Here is a 16,444-nt window from a genome sequence, read left to right on the forward strand (position 1 = left end):
CTTTGCTTTGCTCTGCTCTCCTACAGTTAATGCTAATAGTAATAACCTTGCGTGCATGGGCCACGTGACTTTCACATGACGACATTGCCTATGGTAGCAGGCTTTCTACCATCGACCACCAACATCTGTTCCGCGCATCTCGCTCTGCTAGGCTCTCAAGGCAAGTGTACATTTTCGTAGTGAAAGACATAACCAGCCGTACTAATTGGCCTGTTGTTCCAGATGGCACCTCATGATAATGCATCCGCTGACAAGGAAAACACGGAAGCAGCTACAAGCCCCCACCCCTCGGTTGCTACGCATGCAGCGCGCGCTAAAAAGGTCCATGTTATTTCCTCTGACTCTGAGGACAGTACGGTAGCAGAAAATGGTCCTAGACGTGTCCGGCGCAAAGGAACCTCACCCAAGAAGAAATCCAAGAAGAAGACGGTAGCGCCTCCATCTGACTACGAGAATGACGAACCCTCTCCAAAAAAGACGAAGCGCAAGGTAAAGGCTTCTGCCGCCTCGACATCTGTGGATCCTCCAGCGCCTCCCCCTTCCAAGAATCCTCCGAAAGTGATCACCAAGCCTGCAGCAGACTTGGCCACTAAGGCGATGGCACAGCTTGCTATCAATCTTTCGATTGACTCAGCGAGGAAGGAATCAGATCTACGGAAGCGTGCTGAGGCTGAACAGCAGACGGCCCAGTACCAGGCAGTCGCCCTGGAGAGAGCCGTTGTCTACGCTGAAAGGCGCCTCCAAGCGTTACAGATAGCAAAAGATTTGAACCTTGGTACGCAATTTTGGCGCATATATGCTGCCGTTCTAACATGTTCGCCTTTTCAGATCCAAAGCTTGTCGGTATGTCACCTTTTTGTACATCTAGGCGTTAATAGACCTCGCAGCAGGTCTTCCTGCCGACCCCCTCACTATCTCTCCACCCAACGATACGACCGGCAAGAATTCAGCTCCCGCAGCAGTCAGTACATCCCATACTACTCCACCTGTTCGTCCTGCACCCACCTCCACTATGCCATCCGCTTATTCTGGACCTAGCGGAAGTCTATCGGCATCTACTTCGTCATCGATAGGACCACAGACACCAGTAGTTGTTCCAACGTCATACTCGGCAGGCTTCGGTACCTTTACGCCAGTCACACCATTTGGAGCGCAAGGAGCATTTGCCCCTTCTTTTTCGAATATTCCCTTCGCTGGATTTCCAGCGACTCCGTTTGCTCAGTCAGCGTCTTTTGCTCAGCCGCATCCCTTTGTGCAAGGACTTGCAGTTCCGAGTGCTCCCGTTCCAGGACCCGAAGTCACCATGAGCGATGGCTAGATGCCCTAGCACTTGCACGTATAGAAACTCGATAGACATCATAACGCTTTTTTTCCCTTTGTAATCCCAGCCAACGGACGTCGCACAGATTCACTTGTAATTATAGCTTACAGACCTTTCCACCATACAATATTGCATGTAGACCCTGGCATTCCATACACCGATGTAAATTCATACGCGAACAATGTGTATTACGATGATGACGATACATGGTCCTTTGCAGTAGCAAGGAAGTCTGTTAAAAGCTCAATTCCTTCGGATGGGAAGGTTTCTGGGAGCTGCATTCGAATATAAGCCATCGTTGGATATCACTGATAAGAGAAGCAAGCTTACATGGTCTGACAAGATAGATTCAAACGTGGATAACACTTCGTCGGTCACGATCAGTTCCTTCTTTCCCTTGCTCCGTCGGTTCGTGGTCGAGGATGAATTAATAGCCTTGGTGTTGTCGTCAACATCGCTTTCGTCTTCATCGTCACTACCAGCGTCGTCTTGCCATTCGATCAACTTGTTGTACTCTTCGAGCATAATACGATGAGCAAGGAACTGAGGACAATCCACGCTAACCATGTGCTGATGAACAACATCTATGTCTGTGTATCTGAATAGAAAATCGTCATTATCCAATATCTTCTGCCAGCGCGTTATAACACTGACTCAAATCCACCACATGGACAACGGTATTGCAGAAGCTCGTTGGAGTCTGGGTTCCAATGAGCCACCATCTTTAGCTCAAGCTCACGCCACGGGCAATGCAGACGATCCCTAAATACAGTCAGGAGCACTGCTGACAACCGCAACAGGAAGACCTACAGGTGGCGTTTTAGCTTCTCACGATGCGTGAAGCTGACATTTCGCTGCTCTGCTGTTCGGTGGACATACTCTACGCAACGTTTGCATTTCCAGCGTTTTGTTTCCGAATCCTGCGAGGTTACGGTTTTAGCATGAGGTGAATAGACTGAAAAACAGGCATACTTTGCATTCCCGAAGTTCTCGTTCTTGCAAGACAGGCTCGAGAAGTGCAGCAATGAATCGTTCACGAACGAGAGTAACAGGTAGCTCGACAAGATCCTTCTCATCATCCTCGTCAATGTTGGTAGCAGCTGGTTGGAAATTACTAGCATTCGTCTCTTGTTCCAGGAGAGAATCAGCGGTATAAGATGAAGGGTCGACAAGGTGTAAAAGCTTGTGCAGACTACAATTGGCACGGTATTTGGGGTCACCGTACTGGCCAAAATCGACATCTGTATCTAGCGAGGCCTCGTCTTTATCCACAGAATCAACATTTGCGGTGTCTACAGCACATATCAGTTTTTGGGTGCATGCGTTATTAGGAGAAATACCAACCATAGACTATTGGCTTGGCAAAGTCACAAACTTCACGAAGTTTGACTAAAGCTTCATCTGCCTCCTCCGTAGAACCTTCGGCTGTGCCTTCAAGAAAATCAACCGTACGGGTCTTGATAGTAGCCTCTGTATATTTCCGTCCATACTTCTTACGGAGTGCGTAGTACTCATCGCTCTTCTCTTTGGTCAAGTCTCGAGCCTAAAGCCATATGAGCGGCATGCAGTAGAAGAAAGAAAGAATCGTCATACAGCATCAAGATCATCCTGGGTCATTCCCTCTGCGAGCTCGAAGAACTTGTATTTGGCTGAAGGGCGGGCACCCGTGGCGATATCGTAAAGCCTCCCAATAGTTTCTGGACGTGGATTATATAATTTATATTTGCGAGCACGTGGTGTGAAAACGGCGTAATAGGATTCCCAAGCTTCATCAAGAGCTTGCTTAGCAGCAACAACACAGTCGACAGTCTGAAAGACTGATAGTGTCCAAAAGCTGATAAAGAAACAAGTAAAAACGCACCATCAGATAAGCATCCTTGTCCTGCTTTGAACTCTTACGGCGCGCCTGCTAGTTATCTAGTTCAGCATGATAAAGAGACCGGGACAGAAGAACATACCTCAGGTTCCTTACCACGCCGAATAACTGCCTGAACAGCGGCGGAGATATAGTCTTGCTGATTAATAGGCACCTAATGTGACAATGAGTATTATATTATGCAAAAAAACTACTAGACTAGCGTACTGAGATACCGTCAACCTCGTTGTTGCGAAGAAGAACAACATCGTAATTCTCTACGTCACGAGAATAGTGTTCCCGAAAGCAGCCGTCTTGAACGTGCTTGAGGATATCACGAGCGATACGGGCTGACAGCATCATGCCGTATGTGTCGCCAGCCTCTCGGCGCAATGCATAGCCTCCTGCCATCGGCAATTCAGCAGCCGTTAAAAGGCCGCCAATCGACTCGGATATCCCTCCAGATGAGCATGCTTGATAGGGGATGATAAACTCTCGTCCGCCCGGCTTTGCTGCGGGAAAGCTAGAAAACAATAATGTGTCAGCAAGAGTAAGGGATGCAGTCGCACATTACATACACGGGATACCCACTCATTGCGGGATCGAGCGGGTACTCCAATCCTTTGAACGCAAACATTTCACCAAGCGTCTGCAAAACATTAGTCTTGGGGCGGGTAGGAACCAAAAACAAGCCTACCTTGAATTTAGTTTCGAAAGCCTCAATGGCAAAGAGATATGCCATCATCCAGCTGGCGACACAAAAGCTTATATTATGTGCCTTGGTTACTGAATTGAGAAAGAATCGTTGCTCGATTCCGAGAGCTTTGTTATTGCCCTTGTAGTTTTTGAAGTGCACGGCGATGGTAAAGTTCATGTCGCCTCGACGGTAGACTCAGAGGTTTCCCAGTTTAAGGTACTAAAGGTACACGATAAACCACGTGAAAGCTTGAAAAAAGGGAAGGGACAACTCACAAACCCAAGATCGCGGTATTCTCGGCACATGGGCCCAAGGGTAGACGGTCTTGTGGTCATGTAGAAGGGGAAAAGTATCTTGACAAAGTATGAGAAACATTAGAGAAGCAGAGAAAAGGCGACGTACCCTCATCATTGTGTTTATCTTTACGAGCCTGGTTGATCGACTCTTCATCGCGGTGTCGATGACAAGTTGAATCTCCAGACGTCCAAAGAACCACCTTTTATCAAAGTGGCGATCGAGCTTGAGGTGAAATATGACTAGGTGACACATGAGAAAAAGATAGCGATTGAACAAACAACAAACTTACGACTTTGGACCTGATCTTTAAGCTTCTGGAAAAGGTTATACTTGGTAAGCAGTTGGAGCCCGCATTTTTTCTTGGTAACGGGATCTGTCGTGTATCGCAGAACAAGATGAAGGAAGAGGTTCATGAAACAAACAAGGGTACGAGACTTGATTACTTTCTTGTCTGTAGCTCGGGGCTTGGTAGTATGTGCCTATTGACATGATGAGAAAGAGATGTCGACGAGAAAAAGGTGACTTGCAAGGAAAAACATAAACTTTGGACCAGCGATAGCGACAACGGCTGGGTCCCAAGCATTCTCAGCAGGAACATTAGGAAGAACACGGTGGATAAAGTCGACCCAGGAGCCTTCCATCTGCAGTCGAGCATCCCTTGTCGACGGACTCTCGCTGGAGGTGACATCTTCGTTGAATTTGTCGCACTGTTCCATGAGCTCCTTGAAGACTTGGTCCAAGTCGACGTCCTTCCCATCAGCTATCTCTCGCAGCATAGAATCGACGCGAAGCTTCCAACGTTCGGTTGCAGCTTCGGACTCTGCAGGATTGAAAGAGACGTCGGGGACAGCGACAGGAATGTTATCGATCGAGAGGGGGATGTAGGGGGTGTCGATAGCATGAATATTCAAGTCAGGAGGTGGTGGGGGAGGCTGGTCATCGTCATCAGGTTCGGGGACGAGTGTCTCCTGCACAAAATAGCTGGGAGGCCCTTTGGCAGGGATAAAGGCAGGCGCTGGAGGGGGCTTCATTGCGGTAGTAGGGATAGGACTCTGAGACGTGCAGCTTTTAAGGTCGCGAAAAAGGAAGCACTGTCAAAAGCAGGTGATTATGCTTGAGGGCCGTCCGGTTCATCCTTGCCATGGAACACTCACCTGGGACCCAATTACGCACTCAACTCCAGCAGGTTGAAGCTTCGCTCGCCGCTTTACCCCCCATCCCACCCGATGCAAGCCCTGGAACGATTAAAAAGCGCGACGATCTGTTGGAAGACATTGAAGGGAAGCTTGTGGGATGTGCAGAATCCGTGGGGCAACACCGCCGCCGACGAGCTGAACGTCATGGTGGTGGGGCTGATGAGGGTGCTGGTGCTGGTGCTGGTGCTGGTGCTGGTACTGGTGCTGGAGATGGCGGTGGACAGCCGCGTGTGCTCACTAATGAGGATAAGCGCGTCCAGGCGATATTTGCGTGCTTTGACCAGCCAGCGCTGAAAGCAAAGGACTTTAGAGCGGCCTTGCTTTCATTTCCTGGGGTCGGGCATCGAGATCAACGTGAGGAAGAAGCTTTCAAGCGCCTCGTGCGTGGATATGAAGACCAAAGTCAGCAGTGGGTGCGACTCTTTTTCCTTCCTACCGATAGTAGCGGCTGATTAAGTAATAGAGAGCTGAATTGGAATCCGTTGTAATCACCCGTAATCCATGGGATGGGGTGTGCGATAAGGCAACTGAGAACAATGCGATCGAAGACATGCACAAGCGGATGGAGGCGATAAACAATGCAAGCCGTCACTATAGCCAGCTAATGTGTGTCTGACAAGTCTCTTTCTACAGTTCCTGGAGTCGCAGAGCAGCGTGATGAGCAGCGAGTCCTTGCTTGAGTACGTCATCCGCACCATTGAGATGTTCAAATTCTTGGCAATCTGGGAAGAGACGGGCGATGGCTCTCGTGCATGGAAAACCGAGTTCATTGAGAAACAATGCTGGAAGAAGCATCCAGAGCAATATGCTCGTTGGGAGAGTGCAGATGGCGAGGCAAAGGAGAAGGAAGAAAAGGCTGTAAAGACGATACTCGGCAAATTTCGGAAAGACCACTCTCGTATGATGACATCGAAGAAACAGCTCCTCAAGCTGTACAGACACGTATGTTTTCTTTTATGTAGTCGCAATTCAATCTTAACTGTCACGCAGTTTGGCGCGGTGATTTTGATGGACCGCACCTGGGACTGGAACGATGGAGGCGTACAACGCAAACGAAGCATGTCATTTGACAGACTTCTTGACCGCATCTGCGAAGAGTTACCCAAGGTTAATGGGGTAGCACGACCGGCACTGAGGTACGAGATGGGTGCGAGCTCACTTGGTGATGTCGTCACTATTTTCAGTACAGCCAAGGTTGCTCAGCACATTCAAGACTTTTTAGACGAGTATCCCCCAATCCGGTATGAGTAGTTCAGCCCAAAATTTGCGACGAAATTATTATGTACTGTGATAGAATGAAACCACTGCTTCATGAGTCTGATATATCCGGTACAGAAATAGCACGCAATGGGTACCATAGTGCCGATATCCAACGACAAGTTGTATAGAATGGCCAGACGGACATCCCCGCACCACTTTTCAAATATCAGAACTGTACAGTAGCATGGGGTCCATGCGCTGGTAGCCTGATGACGGATATAATCAGTGTCGGGGACAAGAGATTATGGATTTCATACCGTAGTGAGCAGTGCATGGGTGGGGAATGCCGAAACTGAGTCGACGGTGGTAACAAAGGTGACAAGGCAAGACGAATCGTCGCTATACGGTTAGACAATGCATAGCATCACTCGCCTGAGACATGTCACACTGATTCCTGCTCCACCGTTCCGTTCCGTGCAGTTGGATCACATACGCAGCTGCTTTGACGCTCTTTTCCGATCCAGATTCCGGATACATGTGCCGACCATGGTGCAACTGTGCCGTACAATGACTGTCGAGAGGCGTCGTTGACATCGCCAAAGGTTGCAAGATTATCGGAAAGAAGATGGGCATGAATGCTAATCTGCAGCTTTTCATTAGCGTCAGGGATGGTCACGCGCCTGGGTATACCGCTGTGATCAAACATAATAGGTCCAATGAACACAGACCATATGAGTCATATTAGCCTAGGCTGAGTGTGGACTAGTATGCTTGGGCTTCCTGAAAATCATTGTCGTCCTCATTGTTGTACTGGTTACCATTCAGTTTGAGCGATCTCGAATCCCCAGAGTTGGATGCGGCATCTTATGGTGCCAGGAGCGAAGCGATGACATGTGGAGCGTTGGTGGCGTCATGGTGTGATGTCATTTGCATTTGAGCAACAATGCCCTTTGTGACCGGTCACTTTGACCCCCCAGGGGATTGAACCCCTCGCGGAAGGAAAGGTCCAGGGTTCAATCCCCTGAACGTCCATATTTTTCGTTGTCTTTATCAATATATTTGTACGAAGTCGAAGTTCAACAGCGTAAATTCGAACCCACCAGTATCGACATGCTGTTTTTCTGAGCGGGAAGGACATAGGCATAATCTGGTTTATTTCAGAAAGAACTTTGATTGCTGTTGCATGAACTGAAGTACCCTCTCTTCCCTCTGGCTTTCTAACATTCTAATAGGATAGTACAAAAGTCTCTTCAACAATAGAACTCACATGGAGTCGATATTGGCCGTGAAATGCCTCACTATATACCGTTCCCTTTTAGGACGGTACTGACGCGGCGCTTAGTCCCAGCTCTCTTAAATACATTAAAGGTGAAAAGCTCTGTCAATGTGGTAATCATTTAACAATTGAGAGGAAGAAGTACAACTTAGGGCTATACGATTATACAACTGTCGCGATACATTCCGTGTATCATTAACGTCAAAATTCTAGGGAGTCAACATAAACGGTAAAGCAACATCCTGGGTTCCCAATTCTCCCGAAGGCAATTGCGCGGGAGTTTCGTACGCCCCATAATTAATATCAGGCTAGAGCAACAGGCTCACGGGGAACTGACTTGCAGGTTTGACTCCATCTATTCACTAAAGTATGTCCGACGTTAGTCACTGTAGTAATTAACACTTCCTCCTCCCCTTATCCGCGCCTCCTTGTGCAGGTTCTTCCGTGTTAGTATAATGGGTGTTGCTGATCTCGCTACGGCTGGTCCATCGGATGTTTTGTCATCTGTTCATAGCTCAACGCTATTAGATCGTCTGGTGGCTCCCTTTGGGATCCCACGAGAGAAGGCAGATGTATATGGCCGGGATGATTCCTGTCGAGGAATATACATATAAGAAGTAGGATCAAAATATCGTATACGATTAATTACCTGGATTGCGGAAGAAAATATCAGATCCGAAACAAACTCAGGAAGGAAGTTGGAGGTGTCGCGTCCCCGCACTTAAGTTGTTGCCCAGCGCGATCGCTCAGCTTCTTCCCGTGGATAAGCTTTCTTGACCCTTGCGAGTGACTCCTCGGCGACTCCATCGTTACATTGTTTGAATATGTCATCGCCTGGTCAGTTCCAAATATTTTCTTGACAGTTTGAATTCTGTTCGTACTATTGCATGGTTCACATGGTTCTGAATGATCTCCAAAAACATCATGCACCCCGAGACATTCGCAACGATAGAAGTGTGATTCATGGAGTTCCTTGCTGCTTGATCTTTACGTAGCTCGGAGGAGGGGATCGACTTCCGTCAATTTGAAGGCCGACACGGCTGAGACTGCCATTGAAATCCTGCGATCTTGGACCGGAGATTCTGAGTACCGGAGGTGAGCGTGAATATCGAGTGAAGAAGGACAGATGTTCTTTTCCTTACTTTGTACTTGTCCATGCATTTAATGTCGACGAATTGAATAAAAGGCCTGAAATTTGGTGTCTGAACCCGACGTACACGGTGAAGTCGAAGAGTAAGAATGCGTAGGGGGGTTGGCTGTTTGTTGCTTCAAATGACCTCTGACATAAGGGGTTACCGACACCATGTCGCAAGGTAGGAGGAAAGGTGATGGTGATTAGGCCATCGGAAGAACGGTAGTTATCACTTGAAACTTGGACATCAACGCATCAAACATTAAACTTTTTGAACACCGGCCGGAAAATGACGAAAACGATTCAGAGGATTTCTCCTAAAGTAGAAATATAGTATCACGTGTACTTATACTGCACTCTTTTGTCGGGAAGTCATCCCAAAACGTTACATCTTTCCTTCCCCTTTGATGGCTCAGAATTCGAAGTCTAGCTGCCCAGCCATGAAGCAACCTTATCGAGCAGATCGAGTCCAACACAGCATTGGAGAACCAAAGATGTAAACTTCCTGTGTTCCACAATCTGCCTGTCAATGGGACTTGACATCTTTGTTCGTGTTCAACTCAACTACTATCTGATATCTTGACTAAGAACGAGTCATCAGCAATGCTAGGCGATGACACGAAAGACAGCACTTGATGATGCGAATCAAGCAGAGATTTGTAATATTCTCTCCTGTACCCTTGACGCTGAGCTTTTTCTATTATCCTCCGCGTCTGGCGGTAATTATATGAACATTCGAATATTCGTACCCGCTTGATCTTATATCCGCAGTGAGCATAATTCGGAACGATCACCGTGTGCGGTCTGTTCAACCGCTGATGTTTTATCGGACGGTGTCGGACCCGAGACCCCCTTACTTGCGTATATCCTGGCCCAAGAGCATCCGGTATTGCGTTTTTTTTTTTTTCATTTGAGTCATTTGGTGACTGACTGAATTGCTTATCCTTCTCTAGATCGATCAACGCTGTGATTGAATGTCCATTATACTCGGTCACTTTAGCTATGAAGTTCCTAACAGATGGCGGGGACGGATCAATTAGCTGTATTTGGAGCGCGTTTTACACTGGAATAGTCCCTGTCCCGTGGTGCTGTTGTAAGTATATAAATATGACGGGCTCAATGAATATAGCCTCAGCTCAACAACCCCGCCATGTTCCCTCTCTTACTCTCTGTGATGGCTACCAGCCATGTAATGGCAACGACGACAATGCCTTATCAGGAACCTTGGTCCATTGGCGGTCACAGTGTATGGAACTCCTTAAACGCGTCCGTCGACGGTCGCCTCATTCCAGGCGCTCCCATTGCGCAACCTTGTGTCGACGACCCCACGTCAGCACTGTGTTCAGAGATACAACACGGATATCTAGATGAAGGTACGCGTCGATATCTGTTACAAAACGAACATCGTGTTCATCATGATGGTCATTGTCTTAGTTTTTCGTTCAAACCGACCAGGCGGTTTCACCAACGCGCAATGGGAGAGTTGTCAGGCCACTGGTCAACAGTGCCTTCTCGACTATCGGAATACGACTATGACCAGTCCAATAGGGGCACCAAATAAATGTCAAATGGGCAGCGTGTCAAATTATTATGTGAGTGCCTGTAATGTTGACGAGCGGTTGTTCCTGAACAGTCGCGGCCCTAGCTTGATGTACGATCCGCGAAAGACGTCTCAGTTGCTTTTGAATTCTCAAAAGCATACAAAGTTCCGCTTGTCGTAAAGAATACCGGAGTGAGTCACTCGGTCTTTTCGGCATCGTACCGATGACTCATAATTGTTCAGCACGATTACAAGGGTCGAAGTAGTGCACCCAACTCTCTTGGAATCTGGGTACGTCTTGGTGCCAAGTCTACGTACTGAAGCTCATTCGATAAACCTTCCAGACACATAATCTCAAAGATGTATGTGGTGCTACGCGTTGAAACCAACGCAGTCGTTTTGAACATTCATCTAGATATCGTATAATCATCGTTTCGTCCCTGAAGGCTGTAAGCATCCACCGTCAGCACGACCAGCGGTGACACTCGGGGTTAGTTGCGTTTACATAACCATCTCAACCCTATAATTGATCAACTGATCATCATGATAGGCTGGCGTTCAATGGTACGAGGCCTATGCCTTCGCGGAAGCTAACAACATCACCATCGTTGGAGGTAGGTCTAGATCATCCCGGAATAACCGCATGTCCTTAATGTCCGTAGGCACAGACAGATCCGTGGGCGCCTCCGGTGGTTGGTTAATGGTTCGAATCTACTATCCTTCAACGTCACTCGGAGTTTCACGGCTTTCTAGGGCGGCGGTCACAGCATGCTTTCAAACACAATGGGACTAGGTGTTGATCGAGTGGTATGCGTCATCCCTCCGTCCCGATCACTATCCCTGATCCATCAACCTCTGCTTCCGTAGCTTCAGTTCAAGGTCGTCACCCCGGATGGTCGATACAGGATTGCCAACGCGTGTCAAAATCAGGACCTCTTCTACGCACTCCGTGGAGGTGAGCACTCACGGCTTTCGCTTTACCGTTGATCGTATATAATATCTCCGGCGATAGGTGGTGGCGGGACATTCGGCGTAGTACTCGAAAGCACGGTGTTGGCATCCCCACCGGTGAAACTAGAGACGGTCATCGTATCATTCGACTCGGCAGCTAATGCAACTCTCACCGAAGAACTATGGACTATCATGGCCGAGAATTCAGTACGTTGGGCCAAGGAAGGCTGGGGTGGTATCTCAAACAAGGGAGTTGCTATTTACATCAACCCGCGCCTCGACGCCCGTGCAGCCGCTCAGTCCATGACTCCGCTGATCAATTTTGGTCAGCGGTTAGTCGCTCAGAACGTTACCGGTGCGAAGACGCTGGTGACGACCTTCCCAACTTGGTCGTCGTTCTTTACCACCTTTTCTAGCCAATATGTAGCGGTACGATTCCTCTTCGTTATTTCAGTATTTGGTTTCTTACTCTTTTGAATTCCCTAGCGCGTCGGAATACCACTAGCGCTGGCTTCCCGACTAATAAACGAATCAAACTTTGAAACACCGTCGAGCCAAAAAGAACTGGTGTCTGCACTTACCGCCGCGAACAATGCTACGGGATCAGTAATAATACTTATTTCGGCACCTTCGTCTTATCCGGGTGATGGACACACCAGCGTAACTGAAGCTTGGAGAGACAGCTTGTTTCACGTTACGCTGGTCTCATCGTGGAATTGGGATACATCGATGAAAGACAAGAAGGGCCATTATACCCTGGCCAGTCAAGCGATTGACCATCTACGAAAAATCACTCCCGATGCAGCATATGTGGTACGTTTATATGCCAAGCGTTTGTATGTTGAGGCTAAAATGTGGCGCCCACAGAACGAGGCTGATGTATACGAGCCAAATCATGAAGGTCAGTTGCTCCTCAGCTAGCATCCATGCGAAAGACTAATCTATGTTGTATTCAGTTGCCTTTTGGGGGTCTAATTACGACAGACTCTTAGCTATAAAGCACAAATAGTACGTTCCCATCTACTGTTTCTCGATGTTTGTCTCTTATATCATATTTTAGTGACCCAGATAGGCTGCTAGAATGCTGGCAATGCGGTACGTCCTCTCCCTTTTTGTAGCTTTCAGATCACTGATTTCCTTCCGCGGCTAGTGGGTTGGACACCAGCATCTCCCGTGTACAAGTGCTATTTGTAGCCATCTCCCTTGTCGACGAGGCTTTAACTCTAATTGGTTCATTTACACTATATATAAGGCATACTTAATTTGTATCGAATACTGGACAACAAACTATCATTTCAAGATCATCACATCCAGGAGTAAGATGAGCTTCAAATTGGCTGTGGTCTTGGTGTATCTGTCCATCGTTTGACGCTATACGATCAAACGCAATCTTGGCAAAAATCATTCCGCAGGACGTCACTCGGATCATTGGCGGCCTTGCCAAGATGACATTAGTCTTGATACCCCAATACTTGTCAAAGTAAGGTTTCGACTCTTCGAGACCTTGAGACCCTGGTACTGTAAGCCTCTGCGAGATTCGACGTGAAGTCTCTTAGGGGCTATTCAGAGAGCAAACTTCTTAACTCCCACCTTCATTATGTAGTGCACTTCTTGATGTTGGTTACCATATGACTGCGCTTACGTTGGAACAATAAAATTGAGCCGATTCAGCGAGAATGATTCACTGAAGCTAGTTTTATTACGAGGTACATATTCAATCCGTGCAGTATCCAACTCCAATGTCCTCTCGAAGATGACCACGGACCGTTGGCCTGTACAGCATTGCACCAATCCTTTAAATAACGTCGGCTTGCTTGCATAGCCGGTCCCTGATGATCGCCCCTTATGGCACGCGGTTGCCACGTCTAAGTCCTTACTTTTCTTTCTTTTTCCTTTTTTTCGTGGGTCGGAGACCCTTCCCTTCGTTATTCGCCGTTCAGCCAGCGCAGGCGCTCTTTTCATGTACTCTCTCTTTTCGCTATGCTGGCTTTTGATCACCCCCGTGTCATTCGCTGCGGTGATACCTGGCCGCGTGGAGTTCCTACCACAGGACGTGACGAACATTCCTGGTGGATTCGACCTGCCAATTTTAAGAAGCAGAAGAGGCACAGTTGGTAAACGGGGTGATATCAGTGGGTCTGTTGGGCTGGGTGACAATTCCGACCTGTGAGTAATTCTGTTTGTATCCGGAAGCTTAATGATACTGAATGGTGAACCTGCTTGTGCCAGGTTATACACTGTTCCTATCGAGCTTGGGGATGATGCTACTGCTGTACACCTTGGTGAGGACGCCCCGACCCCCCCATACGCGTCGTCGATCACAGAAGCTTATTCATTTTCAATTTGCTATTATAGACACAGGATCCAGTGATCTCTGGGTAATCACCGACGCCTGTACTGGCGGGACGTGTGCATCTGTAACCACAGCACGTTACGATTCCTCAACGTTAAACTTGACTGGTGCTCAGGTCACCATGAATTACGGCGACTCTACCACTGGAACGTCGGCATCTGGACCTATAGCTTTTGAAACGGCCACAATTGCTGGCATTTCTATAACTGGACAAACTTTTGTCGCCGTCAACACCACTACGAACCCCACCGTCAAATATGGTGCAGCTGGCATCTTTGGCTTGGGCTTTCCTAGTGGAAGCAAGGTCCAGGAAGCCGTCGTGGAGAATACCTTTGGTAGCGTTGCAACTACCGATGACTTCGTGCTGGCGACGTCTGATGATGGACCGTTACTATCTCGCATTGCCATGACAAATTCTTTGCAGGCGCCTATGTTCTCTATTTCTCTCCAACGAGATACTATTGACATTGGTGGTGGGGATGGCACGCTTACTGTTGGCAAGCTGCCCGATGGCATTGATAACTCGTCCTTGACCTGGGTACCTGTAAGACTATATTCTGCTAGCGAAGGAGGGCTCAGACCACCTTCGTTTGCTCCAGACGAGGTAGGTCTAACTTGTTGAAGCTTCGTTGTCTCCCCTAATCTGGTCGCTTTTAGGTGTATCCTTTGTAAGTTCGGTGTTACCCTCGCTAGTTTGAACTCATCCTCTTCCAGCCGCTGGGAAGTAGATATAGATGGTGTCTATCTAGATGGTCAAAAGATTGCTGACTCCACCATAGCGGCTACCGATGGTGTCGACGGCACTCGTGTATCCGCCTTGATCGATACAGTCCGTACTTCTAGTTATTAACCGCAGCATCACCTTTGATTCTAACGACAGGGAAACTCTCTTCTTCGTGGACCCTCGGACGTCGTCAAGAACATTCTTTCAACTGTGTCGTCTTCATATGACGCATCGGATGCCAACTCTCAAGCAGTCATACCCTGCGCAACAGCTCATACACTATCATTTCAGATCGGCGGCAAGGTATCTTTTTTTTTCGGTGTTATGAGAAGGTTGCAGTATGTTCAATGCAACGACAGATGTTCCCCATAGATCCTAGGGACTTTATCGGAGACCTGAGCTCTGGTGATGCTACCAACTGCGTCGCGGACAACCTCGTCTCCACTGACCCGCCAGGTCTGGGATCACTCTATCGCTGGAGCTTGGGAGATCCGTTCTTTAAATCGTATGGGTGTTGCTGACCACAGGTGTTTCTGACCTGACTAATATCTCGGGCTTTAGGAATCTCGTAGCGTTCCACTATGGGAACCTCACCCATCCCTCGGTCGATCCACCACGCGTGGGCATCCTCTCAATGGTCCCAGACAACGCTGATAGCCTGCTACAACAAGCAGTTCAGGATGCAGAAGCTAATGGCGGGAACTTTGAATGTACGTTTTTCCTTTCGAGTCTTCTAAACTTTCTTCATCTTGCGTTTGATACTAGCTACGATAGAATTGGCGCCTACCGCTGAGGCCGCAACTGCGAGCCAAGTGACGGTTAGCCTTGGGGAGTCAGCCACGGGGACGCTGGTATCGGCGTCAGGTATTGCTTCTGTTGCGGCGACTGGGACAAACACAGCATCATCTTCGGATAACAGCAGTGATGCGTCAACTAAGCAGGACAATGCCGCAATGGTCATCGGAAAGGATAGTAGAGAGTGCTTGTTCATACTGGTTACAGTGGCTATTGTTTTGCTGTTTTAATACGGACAACGCGATATATTCAGGACATAGTATGTGAAACCCACAGACCGAGGAGTATCATCCCCCCACCAGGGAAGTTCGCTTAGGAACTTGGAGCCGTTCTGTTGCATATAACATTATGATGTAGTTTATAGTATTCTAAGAACCGGACCAGTCGGTTCTGCATACTGAATAGGCTCCTTCTGACAATTATCCCAGAAGATTTCCTTCACGACAGCTTTCTTCATCCGATCGCTAATCCCGAAGCAAACATCCCGGATTCCCGGTGTTCCTGCCACTCTGACATCAAAGTCATCCTCAGCCTGGTAAAAATCCATGCGCTGTTCACACCCTCTGCACCATACCCACCCATATCCCATGGAATTAGTGTGTATCCAGCTCTCAGCCTCGAGAAGTCGTCTCCTAGTATCCGGGTCTAAGGGCGGCCGGCAACAAGAAGATCGTCACGTGTTTGAGCCGCTGGTGCCGAGTCAAGTAATGCCGTCTCTTTCGGCCTCTTTCGGCTTTTGATAAGTTCTAAGACATTTGTACGCGTCTCTCGTTTTTCGCTTCCAATTTTTTTTGGGTCTTCCGGCCTCATTTTTTCGACATCATACTGCGTCACTGACGTACGACTCTCAAGGCATTTTGGAATGACTCGGAGGTCGCACTACAAAGATGGGTATTATGAACACCATTTTCGTCTAAATCTCCCGGACGCGGCACGTTGAAGTTCCGACAACGTGCAGGCTGGGTCAATCAAGGAATACGTTTCGGGTGGGTGAGGTTGCGAGAACATTGGAACGAAGCTTGCGGCCATCTTCCAAGAGGGAATATCATCGATCATCACTGAAATGTAGGCATTTTACATTACAAATGGAAGCTGGAAAACGGAGAA

General features: G+C 48.1%; 6 protein-coding genes across 6 annotated transcripts; 4 read left to right on the forward strand and 2 right to left on the reverse strand.

Moving 5' to 3' along the window:
* Positions 1-10: 10 nt before the first annotated feature.
* On the forward strand, positions 11-1,526 carry EV420DRAFT_1548038 (uncharacterized protein). The gene is made up of 3 exons (XM_060473374.1): positions 11-775; positions 829-843; positions 891-1,526. Exons 1-3 carry the CDS (start codon positions 223-225, stop codon positions 1,316-1,318), a joined length of 996 nt encoding a protein of 331 aa, XP_060329726.1. The 5' UTR covers positions 11-222; the 3' UTR covers positions 1,319-1,526.
* EV420DRAFT_1643757 (uncharacterized protein) lies at positions 1,510-5,201 on the reverse strand (the record flags this gene model as incomplete). Its single annotated transcript, XM_060477553.1, has 16 exons — positions 1,510-1,596; positions 1,652-1,919; positions 1,976-2,083; positions 2,132-2,241; positions 2,294-2,613; positions 2,666-2,864; positions 2,915-3,130; positions 3,183-3,230; positions 3,280-3,351; positions 3,405-3,699; positions 3,755-3,825; positions 3,874-3,954; positions 4,149-4,226; positions 4,276-4,409; positions 4,460-4,649; positions 4,680-5,201. 16 exons carry the CDS (start codon positions 5,199-5,201, stop codon positions 1,510-1,512), a joined length of 2,799 nt encoding a protein of 932 aa, XP_060329727.1.
* Positions 5,202-5,311: 110 nt separating this feature from the next.
* Positions 5,312-6,617, forward strand: EV420DRAFT_1643758 (uncharacterized protein; the record flags this gene model as incomplete). Its single annotated transcript, XM_060477554.1, has 4 exons — positions 5,312-5,779; positions 5,830-5,877; positions 6,000-6,308; positions 6,357-6,617. The coding sequence occupies 4 exons, from the start codon at positions 5,312-5,314 to the stop codon at positions 6,615-6,617; spliced, it is 1,086 nt and encodes a 361-aa protein (XP_060329728.1).
* Positions 6,618-6,882: 265 nt separating this feature from the next.
* Positions 6,883-7,490, reverse strand: EV420DRAFT_1548047 (uncharacterized protein). Its single transcript, XM_060473375.1, has 2 exons — positions 7,295-7,490; positions 6,883-7,209 (listed from the first exon to the last, which is right to left on the reverse strand). Exon 2 carries the CDS (start codon positions 7,197-7,199, stop codon positions 6,966-6,968), a length of 234 nt encoding a protein of 77 aa, XP_060329729.1. The 5' UTR covers positions 7,200-7,209; positions 7,295-7,490; the 3' UTR covers positions 6,883-6,965.
* A 2,634-nt stretch (positions 7,491-10,124) lies between these two features.
* EV420DRAFT_1480498 (uncharacterized protein) lies at positions 10,125-12,659 on the forward strand (the record flags this gene model as incomplete). The annotated part of the gene is made up of 16 exons (XM_060469674.1): positions 10,125-10,347; positions 10,409-10,566; positions 10,620-10,706; positions 10,758-10,805; positions 10,859-10,876; positions 10,930-11,004; positions 11,065-11,128; positions 11,177-11,217; positions 11,268-11,321; positions 11,382-11,469; positions 11,527-11,894; positions 11,952-12,278; positions 12,333-12,366; positions 12,422-12,473; positions 12,526-12,560; positions 12,616-12,659. 16 exons carry the CDS (start codon positions 10,125-10,127, stop codon positions 12,657-12,659), a joined length of 1,716 nt encoding a protein of 571 aa, XP_060329730.1.
* Positions 12,660-13,159: 500 nt separating this feature from the next.
* EV420DRAFT_1548060 (aspartic peptidase domain-containing protein) lies at positions 13,160-15,833 on the forward strand. The gene is made up of 9 exons (XM_060473376.1): positions 13,160-13,631; positions 13,695-13,747; positions 13,821-14,422; positions 14,476-14,486; positions 14,533-14,647; positions 14,699-14,845; positions 14,902-15,047; positions 15,104-15,252; positions 15,308-15,833. The coding sequence occupies exons 1-9, from the start codon at positions 13,426-13,428 to the stop codon at positions 15,565-15,567; spliced, it is 1,689 nt and encodes a 562-aa protein (XP_060329731.1). The 5' UTR covers positions 13,160-13,425; the 3' UTR covers positions 15,568-15,833.
* Positions 15,834-16,444: the final 611 nt, after the last annotated feature.

Source organism: Desarmillaria tabescens (assembly GCF_030435595.1).
Source record: "Desarmillaria tabescens strain CCBAS 213 chromosome Unknown EV420scaffold_21, whole genome shotgun sequence".
Classification (NCBI taxonomy): domain Eukaryota; kingdom Fungi; phylum Basidiomycota; class Agaricomycetes; order Agaricales; family Physalacriaceae; genus Desarmillaria; species Desarmillaria tabescens.

What these genes read in the sequence shown, in the direction of transcription:
- EV420DRAFT_1548047 (XM_060473375.1), bottom strand. Translation starts at nt 7,199, where the DNA reads ATGCCCATCTTCTTTCCGATAATCTTGCAACCTTTGGCGATGTCAACG.
- EV420DRAFT_1548038 (XM_060473374.1), top strand. Translation starts at nt 223, where the DNA reads ATGGCACCTCATGATAATGCATCCGCTGACAAGGAAAACACGGAAGCA.
- EV420DRAFT_1548060 (XM_060473376.1), top strand. Translation starts at nt 13,426, where the DNA reads ATGTACTCTCTCTTTTCGCTATGCTGGCTTTTGATCACCCCCGTGTCA. An exon ending in CTGGGTGACAATTCCGACCT is followed by an intron (nt 13,632 to 13,694) that starts GTGAGTAATTCT and finishes TGCTTGTGCCAG; the next exon opens with GTTATACACTGTTCCTATCG. An exon ending in GGAGATCCGTTCTTTAAATC is followed by an intron (nt 15,048 to 15,103) that starts GTATGGGTGTTG and finishes CTCGGGCTTTAG; the next exon opens with GAATCTCGTAGCGTTCCACT.